Raw genomic sequence first — 16,359 nt, 5'->3', positions numbered from 1 at the left:
CTGCCGAAGAACCTCAGGAGACTGTTGATATTTTTAGAGGGAGGTAAAAAACATCTGTTTTTAATCAGGCTTTTAACCGACCTTTTATAGTCCTCTTATTTCCATCATTATTTATGTAATTTTATTCTATTTTATTATATCCTGTCAGAGCCCTGTCCTGTCAGAGCCCGCACAGGCCAGCCCCGAGCATCCTCCTTGGTCGCACAACGCCGCACCCGCTGGCTCGGCCATGTCCTTCGCCTACCCCCAGAACATCTGACACGAGCCATTCTCCAGTTTGACACAAAGGCCGCGGGCTGGAGACGACCACGAGCGAAACCCCGCACCCGATGGCTCGACGTCGTTGCGGGCAACCTCAAACAACACGGAGTTGCTGTGGAGGATGAAGAGCAGCTGGCACAAGATCGCCAGCACTGAAAAAATCTGGTTCATCTGGTCAGCTCAACGCACTGGGACGGGATACCCTGACCCTCGCTGGAGCACTCAAGTAAGACCCAATCCCACTTCTCTTTCTAGCCCTCCCCCTTAGCCCTCCCCCTTAGCCCTCCCCCTTGCCCCTACCCCTTTGAAACGGAGTGCCAAGGGGTAGGGCTGAAAGTAAACCCCTCCGAATTGGAACACCCCTTCGAAAATCGCGTACGTCATCAGTAGTCGCCGCTGCCGATGACGTAGGCAGATGCGACAATTGTTTGCCGACGAAGAATGTTTTTCTTACATTTTAAAACTTTATCAATTGACAAAATACTTACATTATGAACTTATTTCGTTGTGGATGCCGCTATCTTGCCACTCTTGGAAGGCTTTCTGGGAAATCTGTGGCAGCCGGTGGCGAGGGGCGCTTGTTTTGTCTGCCTACACCGTCAGTGGCGGGCGGGGTTAGTTCACTTCCGCCTTGGCGGGAGTGATCGTTTCCCACCTGTGCATTCCAGGCGGGCAGTGTTGAAGAAACCAGTTTATTGAAAATAATCGTCTATCCGTTGTGTTTGGAATGCACCTGGAATGCGCGGGTGTGGAAACGATCGCTCCCGCCAATGCGGAAATGAACTAACCCCGCCCACCACTGACGGTGTAGGCTGACGAAACAAGCGCCCCTCGCCACTAGCCGCCAATGGATCATACCCTTCCGTTTGAAGTGTGCCTCGGGAGAATCTCCTTTTGGAGGGATGACTGGCCCTCCTTCTTGGCCCTACCCCTACGTCATAATGATAATTGGGACACTCCTACCCCTACCCGTGAATGCGCAAAACAAGGGGTAGGGCAAAGGGGGAGGGCTAAGGGGTGAAATGGGATTCAGCGTAAGTAAGTAAGTTATTATGTCCTTCTAACTTATTGTACTTTCTTACTTTGTAATCTTATCTCACTTGTTTTATACTAACTTTGTATCATATCATCTGAAGTTTTTAGCGGTCTAACTCCAGTGTTTCCTGAGGGGGGTCCTTAATAATAATGCATTGGTCCTTCACACCGGGAGTTGGTTTCGGTCCACTGCAGGGGTTACTGTGCTTGGATCCTCTGGTCCCGGCCGGCCCGGGGGGCTCCACACCTTGGTCTGTGGGTTCCCTTGGTCTGATGGGGTTTGGGGTCGGGCGCTGGAACCCCAGTAGTAGTAATAATGACTCTTGATTTCTCCCGGTGTGGGCAGCCCCACCAGTGGTGTTTCCCATGACACTCAGTGCCAGGCCATGTCTCCCCTTTTGTGCGAAACAAAATGGGAGTTTGTCTATTTGTAAGTGTGTGCGTGCACCCGGCTGTCTATGTCTGTATCTGTGTGTGTGTGTGTGTGTGTGTGTGTGTGTGTGTGTGTGTGTGTTCTTGTATTTCTATCCTTGTCGGGGCCAAATGTCCCCACAAGGATAGCAAAACGTGGAACGACGTGCCTTGTGGGGACCTTTTTCCGGTCCTAAGTAGGAGAAACAGTGTTTTCTTGACCATGTTGTTGTTACTGAAAAAAGTAAAAGTGCAAAAACATTTCTTTAGGGTTAGGCTTTGTTGTGGTGTGGGTTAGGGTTAGGGTAAGGGTCAGGGTTAGGGGCTAGACATGAATGGGAGTCAATGGACGGTCCCCACAAGGATAGAAATACAAGACTGTGTGTGTGTGTGTGTGTGTGTGTGTGTGTGTGTGTGTGTGTGTGTGTGAGAATGTGTGTGCATACTGATTGATGGTGCGGTTTTTGTTCTTTTTTGTTGTTATGACTGTTTTTACTGTTCATCACTTTGCATTGTTTTTTTTTTATGAATATGAAAAGTGCTTTTACAAATAAAGATTAATTGAAAGATTGATTGATTCAGACAGTGAACTGACCTCAAAGTCTCCAGTTTACAGTTTGGACTCTCCAGTCCAGCACTCAGAATCTTCACTGATGAATCCTCCAGGCTGTTGTTACTCAGATCCAGATGTTTCAGATGGGAGGGGTCAGAGCTCAGAGCTGAGGAGATCACTTCACGGTGAGGATCAGAGAGTCTACAGAAAGAAAGACTGTAAAGAGACACAGAGAGAACAGGACGTGATGAGAGAGGACACTTTGTTGGACTGTTGGACATCAGACCTGCTCTCCTGTAGAAACTCCACAACCTGCTCTGCTGCACTGAGCTGCTGGTCTTTAGTCCTGTTCCTGCTGAGTCTGACAGGAATTATTTCATCAGATGGAAACAGTCTCAAGAAGATCAAGAGAAGATCTGCTGGTTTATTTTCACTTTGTCTGAGGGCTGATGAGAGGAACTCAAAAACTGGAATATATTTGAATATTCCAGACAAGAACAGACTGAATGTGAATTAGAACATGAAGGAAGACTGACAGCCTCAGTCTGAACAGATCCTGAGAACTGAGCCAACCTCTGGAGGGGATTGTTTACATTTAGTAACAGCAGTAAATGTAGAGAATAATGGGACGAGTGGACTGATGGTTTCTTCATGACAGATCATTGAGGATCATCTCCACAGAGGAACTACAGGAACTGCTTTCTACAATCATCACTGAGACATTGATCATGAAGACTTGTGGACTCACTCAGCCTTCCTGCAGTTCTTCACAGCTGGAATCAGTCTCAGTCGTCCCTCCTCTGATGTCTTGTACTTCTTTAGGTCCAACTCCTCCAGGACCTGGTCTGATATCTGCAGCATGTAGGCCAGAGCTGAGCAGTGGATCTCAGAGAGTTCTTTCTCTGATCTGTTCTCTGACTTCAGGAACTCTTGGATCTCCTGATGTACTGAGAGGTCCTTCATCTCCATCAGACAGTGGAAGATGTTGATGCTTCTGTCAGGAGATATTTCTCCACTGTTGATCTTCTTCAGGTTCTTGATGACTCTCTGGATGGTTTCTGGACTGATCTCTGTCCGACCCAGTAGACCTTCTAAGAGTCTCCGGTTGGATTCCAGAGAGAGGCCATGAAGGAAGCGGACGAACAGGTCCAGGTGGCCGTTTGGACTTCTGAGGGATTTCTGCAGGATGTCATTCAGGAAAAGATCGAGAGGTACAAAAACATCATCATCTTCATCTTCATCCTCATCATTCACTCCAAAGAAGGTCTTGAGTTCACCTATCTTACAGTTGGTGACTAAGTGGAACAGGAAGACTGCAGCCAGAAACTCCTGAACACTCAGATGGACGAAGCTGTAGACGGCTTTCTGGAAGATCACAGACTCTCTCTTGAAGATCTGAGTACAGATTCCAGAGAACAGTGAGGCCTCAGTCACATCCAGACCACACTGCTCCAGGTCTTCTTGGTAGAACAGGATGTTTCCTTTGTCCAGATGTTCCAAGGCCATCCTGCCCAGCTTCAGAAGAAGCTCCCTGTCAGCCTCCGTCAGCTCCCGTGGACCCGTCTCAGGTCCTTCATGGTACTTGAGCTTCTTCCTGTGTGTCTGAACCAGCACAAAGTGGGAGTACATGTCAGTCAGGGTCTGGGGCAGCTCTCCTCTCTGCTCACTGCTCAACATGTGCTCCAGAACTGTAGCAGTGATCCAGCAGAAGACTGGGATTCCACACATGATGTGGAGGCTCCTGGAGGTCTGGATGTGGGAGATGATTCTGCTGCTCAGCTCCTCATCACTCAGCCTCCTCCTGAAGTACTCCTCCTTCTGGGCGTCAGTGAAGCCTCGCACTTCTGTCAGTCTGTCCACACATGTTGGAGGGATCTGATGGGCCGCCGCCGGTCGGGAAGTGATCCAGACCCGAGCTGAAGGCAGCAGATCCCCCCGGATGAGGTTAGTGAGCAGCTCGCTGACTGAAGACTGCTGGGAGACGTCCAGCAGCCGCCGGCTGCTGCTGAAGTCCAGAGAAAGTCTGCTTTCATCCAGGCCGTCAAAGATGAAGAGCAGCTTGCAGACAGCCAGCTCCTCTGCCGTCAGCTTCTGGAGCGTGGGATGGAAAACAGCCAGCAGCGAGAGGAGGCTGTACGGCCGCTCTCCCAGCAGGTTCAGCTCCCTGAAGGAGAGCACCACCAGCACACTGACATCCTGGTTCTCCAGGCCCTCGGCCCAGTCCAGACTGAACTTGAGCACCGAGAAGGTTTTTCCACTGCCGGCCACGCCGCTGGTCAGAACCACTCGGATGTGTGTGTGCTGCTGGGCCGAGGCTTTGAAGATGTCCTGAACCCTGATGACAGTGTGATGGAGGCTCTCCTTCCTGGAAGCTGTCTCCAGCTGCTGCAGCTCAGGTTCCTTCTGAAGCTCCTCACTGAGTCGCTCTGTGATGTGGAGCTCAGTGTAGATCCTGTTGAGGAGGCTTCCTCCTCCTGCTTCATCACTTCCTTCAGTCACACGTTCACATCTCCTCCTCAGACTCTTCTTATGTTCTTCTAGAAGCTGCTGCAGACCCACACCTGCTCAGAGACAACAACAACAATCACACTGCACACAAACAACAAGCTTTCATGTCTCTACAACACAACGAGTTCCCAGTTCCTCAGCAGACACATGTCCACTCTTACCTCTGGATCTTTCTGGCTGCTCCTCACAGACATCAGTCCTCTTCTCTCTGTGGACACCAAACAACATTTACTCTGAGCAGCACAACACACAGCAGAGACACAAAGATCTTCAACTCTCACACTGCATCAAAATACTGGAGCTGAATCTGAAAGTGAGCTCAACATCTCTCATTCTGCTTTGGAGGAAATGAAAGAAAAACACTTTCTTACTTTGTGTCTGAAGGTCCAGGTTCATCACTGAAGTTCAGTGGATGATCTATGGACCCTGAAGACTCTGCTGTGTGTCTGAGCTGCTGATGTCTACACACACACACACACACACACACACACACACACACACACACACACACACACACACACACACACACACACACACACACACACACACACACACACACACACACACACACACACACACACACACACACACACACACACACACAGTTTGGTAAACACATCTCATGCTACAGCAACAGAGTGGTGTTGCTGTAGTGGTGTTGCCCCCCCCCCCCCGGGACACTTGTGGAACGGGTGGGAAGAGAAGAGAGTTTTTCGCTCCCTGAGAGTTGTCGCCAGTGTGGGGGGGGTCGGTCTCTGCAGATTCGGAGGTTGCAGGTTCACGTGATGATAGCACTGCTTGTTGTCATTGGTTATTGTGCTATTTTAGCCCACCCCTTTCCATTTTTGATTGACAGGTAAGTGGCAGGGCAGCACACATGTTTCCTCCCGGTCCCATAGCAGTGGCGTACCAGATGAATTCACCGCTTTTTTTTGCAGCGTGACAAATACAATGTGTGGCGTGACAAAACACCGAAATGCGTGACAGTTGAGAGCCATGCTGCTGCACCGTGTTGTCAGACATGAGTGTTGCATGTCCACATTTCTAATAGCGCTCACAGATGTCTGCAGCTTTTTGCATAGTTTAATGAGGCGGAGCGTACCAGCACATGTTGATGTCAAATTGCGTACCTGCTACGCAAAATGCATACAGGTTGGCAGGTCTGTAATGTGGATCAATAACTGTTTTTGCTTCATGTCTGTGCTGTAGCAATACAACATCCACCCACCATCACCACCACCATCAGGTCAGTCACAGTGAATCCATCAAGAAAATGTTCTTTTCAGGGTATCTGGTGGTTGGGTCAGTCTACTTTGTTGGTTTTCCCACTTTTAGAATAAATTCTGGAGCGTCTCCATTCTCACTGGATCAAAATCTATCATCACACATTGAACTGTTTCAACTGTATCAGAGACAATTTCCTGCCAAAACACAGTCGATACACACTGGAATGGATGAAATGAAATAAAAACACTTTCTTACTTTGAGTCTGAAGGTCCAGGCTCACCACTGAAGTTTAATGACAGACCTTTGGACCGCTTACTCTTCAGAGACAACCTGAGAGTGAAATAAGATGATTCAGAAATTTCATTTTTCAGTCAGTTCACTGGAAACACAGCATGACAGAGGTCAAAGGTCACACCCACACAGCCCAATCCGGAGTTTGACGTCCAAATGTTCTGTCGGCTCATTGACAGATCAGGGAGGTTCTGACAGTTTACACACATTCATTCAACACGTGAAACGTACATGTCCAACCTGGAGAGTAAGGTTCACACAGACACACAGACACACACACACACACACACACAGACACACAGACACACACACACACACACACACACACACACACACACACACACACACACACAAAGAGAGAAACCAAGAGAGAGAAAGAGCGCGAGAGAGATAATCTAGCACTGTCCATGGTGCTGACACATCTAAAAACATTTAGTAAGTACACACACACACACACACACACACACACACAACATCAGAACAGTCAATTTCCTCTGTGGTGGCAGGAACAAACACTGAGAGACAGACTGAAGAGAAGAGTGACTGTGCAGGAGCAGCTGACGTCTCTTACCTGTCCACACCTGATCTGTCCTCCTCTTCATCCACACCAGACATCTTCAGTCACTGAGAGAGAGAGCAACACACACACACACACACACACACACACACACACACACACACACACACACAGGTTTGTATTTCTATCCTTGTGAGGACACCATCCATCCATCCATCCATTTTCTACCGCTTATCCGGGGCCGGGTCGCGGGGGCAGCAGTCTCAGCAGGGATGCCCAGACTTCCCTGTCCCCAGACACTTCCTCCAGCTCCTCTGGGAGGATCCCAAGGCGTTCCCAGGCCAGCCGAGAGGCATAGTCTCTCCAGCTTGTCCTGGGTCTTCCCCGGGGTCTCCTCCCAGTGGGACATGCCCGGAACACTTCCCTAGGGAGGCGTCCAGGAGGCATCCTAAACAGATGTCCGAGCCACCTCAGCTGGTTCCTCTCGATGTGGAGGAGTAGCGGCTCTACTCCGAGCTCCTCCCTGGTGACTGAGCTTCTCACCCTATCTCTAAGGGAGCGCCCAGCCACCCTACGGAGGAAGCTCATTTCGGCCACTTGTATCCGGGATCTTGTCCTTTCGGTCATGATCCAAAGCTCATGACCATAGGTGAGGGTGGGAACGTAGATTGACCGGTAAATCGAGAGCTTCGCCTTTCGGCTCAGCTCCTTCTTCACCATGACGTACCGATACAACGACTGCATCACTGCAGCCGCTGCACCGATCCGCCTGTCAATCTCACGCTCCATCCGTCCCCCACTTGTGAACAAGACCCCAAGATACTTGAACTCCTCCACTTGGGCTGGGGTCTCTCCACCAACCTGGAGGGGGCAAGCCACCTTCCTCCGGTCGAGGACCATGGCCTCGGATTTGGAGGTGCTGATCCTCATCCCTGCCGCTTCACACTCGGCTGCGAACCGCCCCAGTGCATGCTGTAGGTCCGGGTTCGATGAAGCCAACAGGACAACATCATCTGCAAAAAGCAGAGATGAAATCCTGTGGTTCCCGAACCGGACCCCCTCCGGCCCCTGGCTGCACCGAGAAATTCTGTCCATGAAGATTATAAACAGAACCGGTGACAAAGGGCAGCCCTGCCGGAGTCCAACATGCACCGCGAACAGGTCTGACTTACTGCCGGAAATGCGGACCAGACTCCTACTCCGGTCATACAAAGACCGGACGGCCCTTAACAAGGGGCCCCGGACTCCGTATTCCCGGAGCACCCCCCACAAGACACCACGAGAGACACGGTCGAATGCCTTCTCCAAATCCACAAAACACATGTGGACTGGTTGGGCAAACTCCCACGAACCCTCGGGCACCCTATGGAGGGTATAGAGCTGGTCCACTGTTCCACGACCAGGACGAAAACCGCATTGTTCCTCCTGGATCCGAGGTTCGACTATCGGTCGGATCCTCCTCTCCAGTACCCTGGAATAGACTTTCCCGGGGAGGCTGAGGAGTGTAATCCCCCTATAGTTGGAGCACACCCTCCGGTCCCCCTTTTTAAACAGGGGGACCACCACCCCGGTCTGCCAATCCAGAGGCACCGTCCCCGACCGCCACGCGATGTTGCAGAGACGTGTCAACCAAGACAGTCCCTGCACATCCAGAGACTTGAGGTACTCAGGCCGAATCTCGTCCACCCCCGGTGCCTTGCCACCGAGGAGCTTGCCAACCACCTCAGTGACTTCAGCTTGGGTGATGGACGAGTCCACCTCTGAGACCTCAGCCTCTGCTTCCTCCACGGAAGACGTGGTGACGGGATTGAGGAGGTCCTCAAAGTATTCCTTCCATCGTCCAACAATATCCTCAGTTGAGGTCAGCAGCTCCCCACCTCCACTGTAAACAGTGTTGGCAGAGACCTGCTTTCCCCTCCTGAGGCGCCGGACGGTTTGCCAGAATTTCTTCGAGGCCGACCGATAGTCCTCCTCCATGGCCTCCCCGAACTCCTCCCAGACCCGAGTTTTTGCCTCCACAACTGCTCGGGCTGCAGTTCGCTTGGCCTGCCGGTACCCGTCAGCTGCTTCGGGAGTCCCATGAGCCAGCAAGGCTCGATAGGACTCCTTCTTCAGCTTGACGGCAGCCCTTACTTCCGGTGTCCACCACCGGGTTCGGGGGTTGCCGCCACGACAGGCACCGGAGACCTTACGACCACAGCTCCGAGCAGCTGCTTCGACAATGGAGGTGGAGAACATGGTCCACTCGGACTCAATGTCCCCAGCCTCCCTCGGGACATGAGAGAAGCTCTCCCGGAGGTGGGAGTTGAAAGCCATGCTGACAGAGGGTTCCGCCAGACGTTCCCAGCAGACCCTCACAACACGTTTGGGTCTGCCAAGTCTGTCCGGTTTCCTCCTCCGCCAGCGAATCCAACTCACCACCAGGTGGTGATCGGTCGACAGCTCTGCCCCTCTCTTCACCCGAGTGTCCAAAACACGCGGCCGGAGGTCAGATGACACGACAACAAAGTCGATCATCGACCTCCGACCTAGGGTGTCCTGGTGCCAAGTGCACTTATGGACACCCCTGTGCTCGAACATGGTGTTCGTTATGGACAAACTGTGACTAGCACAGAAGTCCAATAACAGAACACCACTTGGGTTCAGATCGGGGAGGCCGTGCGATCCAATCACCCCCTTCCAGGTCTCACTGTCGCTGCCCACGTGGGCGTTGAAGTCCCCCAGTAGAACAATGGAGTCCCCAGTCGGAGCACTGTCCAGCACCCCTCCCAGGGACTCCAAGAAGGCCGGGTACTCTGCACTGCTGTTCGGCCCGTAAGCCGAGACAACAGTGAGGCACCTATCCCCGACCCGAAGGCGCAGGGATGCAACCCTCTCGTTCACTGGGGTGAACTCCAACACATGGCGGCTGAGCTGTGGGGCTACAAGCAAACCCACACCAGCCCGCCGCCTCTCACCGCGGGCAACGCCAGAGAAGTGGAGAGTCCAGCCCTTCTCGAGAGGTTGGGTTCCAGAGCCCAGGCTATGTGTGGAGGTGAGCCCGACTATGTCTAGCCGGTACCTCTCAACCTCCCTCACCTCCCTCAACCTCCTCCTTGTGAGGACACTCATTGACATAATGCATTTCCTAGCCCCTAACCCTAACCCTTATCCTAACCCTAACCCAGACCACAACACAGCCTAACCCTAAAGAAATGTTTTTGCACTTTTACTTTTTCCAGTAGCAACCACATGGTCAAGAAAACACTGTTTCCCCTCATTAGGACCGGGAAAAGGTCCCCACAAGGCATATCGTGCCAGGTTTTCCTATCCTTGTGAGGACATTTGGCCCCCACAAGGATAGAAAAACATGCGCGCGTGCGCACACACACACACACACACACACACACACACACACACACACACACACACACACACACACACACACACACACACACACACACACACACACACACACACACACTATGATTCCATTAACATTTTAGCTGATAATAACAGGTATAAGATTTACATAATTTCTTCAAATGACAGTCTGAGAAACCAAGTGATCAAGATAAGTCAGATTTTGGTTGAAATCACCTTTAATTTTATTTTTTGTAAAAAAAAAAAAAAAAAAAACTTTTTGCTAACTGACGGTTCCTCAACAGAGGAGCATCAGGCAACCGCTTTAAGAAGTTCTATTCTAAATTATATTCTTCAGATTCCACACTAGATCACAACCAATTTGATGCTTTTTTTCTCTAATCTGAACATTCCTGTAATTGATTTGGACTTTAAAGAACGACTGGAGCAAACTCTGACGCTAGAAGAAATTAAAGCTCGTGTCCGGAGTTTTGAAAGAAGAGTTAAACTGGTTCGGCTGCTGCATAGCTAACTCACCTCTGCCTGGGCGAGTGCGCTGCTCTCTGGCTGCATGCACACGTTGATTGACAGCATGACAAAGCGGAAGCTCGAAATCTATTGGCTGAAGCTGACCGGCGGTTTTTCAGATAACACGGGGGTCTATGAGACGAAGGCGGAGCTCATAAATACATTTTTATATTGCTTTATGCTAATATTATATTATAGTATCGGACCAGACTGACACAGTTAAGCTCTGTTAAAAAAATGATACATACATTGGAAACGAACAGAAACTCCGGACACGAGCTTTAACAATGCAATAAGGTCTCTTCAGAGTGGAAAAACTCCTGGTCCAGATGGGTTTCCAACCGATTTTTATATAAAAGTTAAAGATAAGCTTGCTCCTCTTCTTCTCTCAGTCTATGCAGAAGCACTGGAGAATAACATTCTTCCACCTACTCGCCGGCAGGCATCTATTACATTGTTATTAAAGAATGACAAGGACTCTCGAGACTGCTCATCTTATAGACCAATCAGTTTGACAAACTGTGACGGCAAAATTTTCTCAAAGGCCATTGCACTCCGACTTGAAGCAGTTCTTCCTCATGTCATCTCGGAAGATCAGACTGGGTTGATCCAGGGCAGACAGTCGTACTTTAACCTGACACGATTGTTTAATATCATCCATACTAAATCTAATAGTACATCTTCAGAAGCAGTAATAGCACTTGATGCCGAAAAGGCATTTGATCATCGATTGAGTGGGATTATCTATTTTATTCGCTTGGTTGATTTGGTTTTGGGCCGAAATTCATTCAACTTGTCAAGCTCATTTACACTGGCCCAACAGCCTCAATCCATATGAACAATATCTCTTAAATTTAATATGAAATCACTGTCAAATAAACTTAAGTTTCACCTTTTTCAATATAAATAGTTTTAACTTTACAATTAAATACAGTTATGTTATTGTTACAGATTCAAACAAAGGTGCTTCAACCAGGAAGAAAAATAAAAGTGCTCAGAATTACTGCAATAAACAGAAAAAGAGTGAGCAACAACAAACAAATATTACTGGGACAGGGAATTGAAATAACTGCCATACACTCACTTTTTAAATATTAATAGCTTTAACTTTTAAACGACAACACAGTTTTTCTTATAGATTTAATGAAAGGTGCTTCAACCAGGAAGAAAAATAAAAGTGCTCAGAATTACTAAGGTGAAGTACAGAATTACTTAAGGTTGTAGTGATTATGGTGACATTGCAGTTAATCCCTGTACTTTTTTTTCTTTTGTGGTATTTGTCTTCACTGTTGCAGCGTCTTGTAAATTGTAGACGGTCCCTGAACCCCGCAGCACCACCGGCTGCTCATAGAAATCAATATTGTTTCTGATGCTTGATAGATACTTTTAATAAAAATGAGCTTGTAGCATGTCGTCCACCTCACAACGATGGGATGGAGGCGCCCTTCGTATGTTACTGATGTTTTGTTAAAGAGTTATTGAGACCGAAAGTCAGCATCTGTCAATATGCTGCTAACTTTACTGGACTGTTCAGTGAACGATATGCCTAATTTGTTGCCACGAATTAGTATTTCGTGTGCACGATTTATTATTTAGTGGCCACAATTTAGCCTGTGGAAGCTTGTTCAGTCGCGTTTACATCACGAGTTCTCATTTTGGAGCTCAAACTTGCCGCGGTGGAGCTTAGCTTGTAGCCTGAGCTGAGGACAGCCAGCTGTGGTGTGGCTGCTGAGTATGTGATCACTCTCCTGCGGCCCTTTCTGTTCGGCTTGAATCGGCGACGCCGTGAACAGCGATTGTGAAACACATACTGTAATGCACTATACTGAAATATCGAAAAAGAGTTTAAAACTCATATCACTGTTATTGAATAAAAATATACCGCGGTATATATTGATACCGAAATTTTGTCCAGCACTAACTAGCAAGTAATCATTTTTTTCAATACTTGCAAATTAGAGACTTCATGCAAAAAAAGTTTGCAAGTTTTTCTACTGTTCCCTCTCCCTCTTGTTTGGACTCCCTCTCAAAGGTTAATATGCAGGATAAGAGTAGAATATTATTTATTTATTCTCATATTATGGATAGCTATAATTGCTCTATTTCACATATCCAAGAAAAGTGGGAAAACGACTTGGGAGTCCTGCTGTCCGGTGAAGAATGGGATATGGCTCTTACCAGAGTTCACTCTTCTTGCATATGTTCTAGACATACTTTAATACAGTTCAAAGTATTACACAGATTGTATTTCTCAAAAGCTAAATTAGCAAGGACATTTCAGAACATAGACCCTTTGTGCAATAGATGTAAACAAACTGCAGCTACCTCTTATATGTTCTGGTCTTGCTCCAAACTTGTCACTTTTTGGTCATCCTTTTTTGAAGTTATCTCTAATACTTATGCTCATAACCAGGGAGGCCAAGTATAAATGGGCGAGCAGGGCTAAGCCCTCCCAGCATAAAAAGACAGCTCATACAAAAACGATGAGAAAATTATTTTTCAAATAACTTACAACAGATTGTTTTAAGTTTAGGTGAAACAAAAGCAACAGCACCAATCAGTCAAAAGAAGAACATAGAATATCTCTAAATGGGCTGATTTTTTACAGCCCTGGCAGATACATTCATTTCGATCTTGTAAGTGATTGACAGGCGTCATGTCCCGCCCCCTGTGGTTTACTGAGCATTTTGTGCTAACTTCAGTCGGCCCACTGCCACTGACTTTTGACCAACAGCAGCGAGTTAACGCAGCAGGGCTGCTATTGGTGCCAGAGTTGGGAAGGAGGGAGAAACAGTTCAGCAATGGCGGCGTCAGCATGAACCAGGTGGATTATTTGCTTTGATTGAATGCACCTGCCATGCTGTCTATCTAGAGGGACTTCATCCAAAAGTTACCCGACTTCAACGACATGGTGATTAACCTGTTTGCGTCCCAGAAAGGCGTCGATGTGAGTTTCTTTTCAAATAAGGTAGGCCCATGTCGACCTGTTAAAGGACTGTGACGCCTTGTTTTTGCTGAGTGAAGCGTGTTTGGCTACATGTCACCAAACAGCTGTAATAAGACAGCTGCAGCAGGCTGTCTGTGGGCAGTCGTTGAAGTTGGATTAGAACACGTTTGTAGTGCGTAAATGTGTATGTGTGTGCGTGCGCGAGCACGTGTGTACGTGAGAGACAGAGAAAGAGAGAGGAAGAGAGACCGCATTAAAAAAGTACAGTGTACCTGTAATTGATGTAACTATGTATCATCGGTGATGTTGCTTTTGCAGCTCTGTGAACTATTTAGACCCTCCAGAAAAACACGAGCAAAAATTCTTGATTATGCGTACTTAAATCCCTGATTATGCAAGCTAAAATGCTTGATTATGCAAATGAATATGCAGGTTTTTTTATTCCATTTTATGCAGTAAAATTGTGGACAGTTGTGAAGTATGCTGTGAAATATGCGAAAGGATTCCAGATATGTACCCACACACTCTCTCTCGCGCACGCGCGCACACACACACACACACACACACACACACACACACACACACACACACCACTAAATCACATTAATTTTATATTAGTTTGTTATTTATCTTAAAGGGGTACAGCACAGTTTTAAATGTTAAATTATCAATTATTCACACCCACACATGTTTTCACCTTTGCCTGATGGGCAGCAAGAGCTATTTTTGCAAGATCGCAGTCGCTCCTATTTTCCTGTGCAGGGCACTGAAGGCACAGCAATATGAGTGATTCGGGTACCAATCGCTCTGAGCTTGACGTAATGCGCGCTCCCGCTGGCCTGGTAATCCTTAAGTTTCGATTTGTCCGCCATTACTCCGCCAGACGCTTAGCAGCAACAACTGAGCAGTACTGAGGATGGATCTTCCAGAAAGTAAGAGAAGACCAGCTTCTAGCACTGCCACAACTCCAGCACAGACCCCACCAGGCAAAAGAAACTTACATTTTACTCGAGCGCTGCTAAATGAGCGAGGAAGGAGATCCCCTCTTCTGTGCACGTACATGGGCACAAGCCACAGACACGAGCTTTTCACTAAGCTACAGTTACGCCTAAAGCCTGCAGGGGTCGGTGTTTCGCATAAAACGAGCAAACTGCGCTGTGCTCCTTTAAATTGTTTCTCACCAATTGTCATCAATGGAACACACACACACTTTATCACAGGTTTTAGCAATTGTGTGTGTGTGTAGGTGTGTGTGTGTGAGAGAGAAAGCCGTCAACACGGTGTTTCAAATGAACTGGTTTCCTTGTTACCTGGTGACTGACTTCCTTTAGCACTTCCTGCTGCTGCTGCTCGTAGCAGCGGATGTTGATATCAGACTCATTAAAGGTCTGAACGGCTTTTTTTTCTGGTTTTTAGCATCCATCAGCAACAAGGGACGCAAAAGAAACCCAGTCGCCAGTTAATAGGGAAACCAGTTCTTCCAAAACACCGGCTCCTCTCCGGGTTCTGGACACTTCTCCTCTGCTAGTTTGCTGCTGCGTTCAGGTGACTGGAGCGAGCTGCGGAAAACTGAAACTCCAAAAACAAAGGTTCTTTTCCAAAGACCAGGGAGGTATTTTGTTATTTACCTGACGGTTTCGGCAGCTGTCAGCTGTCTTCTTCAGAGAGTCACGTGATGTTGTTGTGACGTATCTTGTCAGCTGATTTATACAGGTTTTGGGCTATTCTCCCACTAGTGGAAGCGGGAGAACAGCGCCATCTGCAGTCCGACTTCTTGAGTACAGCATCCCAGGTGTGTGAAAGCAAAAAGGCCCCCTCATCCCGGTTCACTGTCTCGGGGGCACGTTTCCGAATTTCAATAGCCTCTTTTATCCAGCGTCGGTGTTTCTTCTCTTCTGTCCCGATGACTCTCGCTCCATCCCAATCCATAATGTGATTTTCTCTTTTGCAATGATCTGAAATGGCCGACTTGAGTTGTTCCTGTTCAGCTTTTCTTTTTGTTGCTCGTGTTAGTGCTGTTGTGGTTTCTTTCTCACATTCTGTCTTGTGTTCCTTTTTTCGTGTGCTGAAAGTCCTTCCTGTCTCTCCAATGTATGTTTTGTTACATAACTGACATGGAATTTCGTAGATAATATTGCATTTTTGCTCCGGTTGTATTCTGTCTTTGGGGTGTACAAGTATTTGTCTGAGTTTTCTATATGGTTTTACTGGAGTACTGATGTTTTGTTCTTTCATTGCTCTTTGTACTTTCTCTGTGATGCCCCTGATGTATGGGAGGGTTACCATCGTGCTGCTCTCCATCCGCTCTCTGCTGTTTTCTTTTGGCTTGGGTCTCTTTTTCTTCTCCTGAACCTGCCTTCTTCCTTTTTGTATTGCCCAGTTGGGGTATCCGCATTGTTTGAGCGCTTGGATGATGTGTTGTTCTTCTTTTTTCCTGTCCTCCTCGTCTGTGATTATATTGGCCCGGTCAAAAAGTGTTCTTATTACAGAGAGTTTGTGCGCTGTGGGGTGTTCAGATGTCCATAAGAGATATTGATCGGTGTGCGTTGGTTTCCTGTAAATGTTTATTTTAATGCTGCCGTCCTCTTTGTGGGAAATGATGATATCCAGAAAATTTATTGCCTGGTTCTCTTCTTCTTCATGTGTGAACTGTATTTTTCCGGTGGTGTCGATTGTGTTGAGATGTTTTGTTAATTCTTGTGTGTGTCCTTTTTTTATTTTCTCCAAGATGTCATCCAC

General features: G+C 47.8%; 1 protein-coding gene across 1 annotated transcript in view; it reads right to left on the bottom strand.

The window, feature by feature from the left end:
* Positions 1 to 240: 240 nt before the first annotated feature.
* LOC115394987 (ribonuclease inhibitor-like) overlaps positions 241 to 16,359 on the bottom strand; it is a gene marked incomplete at its 5' end in the record, with an annotated part of 43,332 nt that continues 27,213 nt past the window's right edge. The window contains one exon of the mRNA XM_030100328.1: positions 241 to 373. Within this exon, the coding sequence (XP_029956188.1) occupies positions 241 to 373 (133 nt within the window). The remainder of the gene's footprint in view (positions 374 to 16,359) is intronic.

Source organism: Salarias fasciatus, chromosome 10, assembly GCF_902148845.1.
Source record: "Salarias fasciatus chromosome 10, fSalaFa1.1, whole genome shotgun sequence".
Classification (NCBI taxonomy): Eukaryota; Metazoa; Chordata; class Actinopteri; order Blenniiformes; family Blenniidae; genus Salarias; species Salarias fasciatus.
The sequence above is the reverse complement of the archived record's forward strand: the minus strand, read 5'-3'. Positions and strand labels throughout refer to the sequence as shown.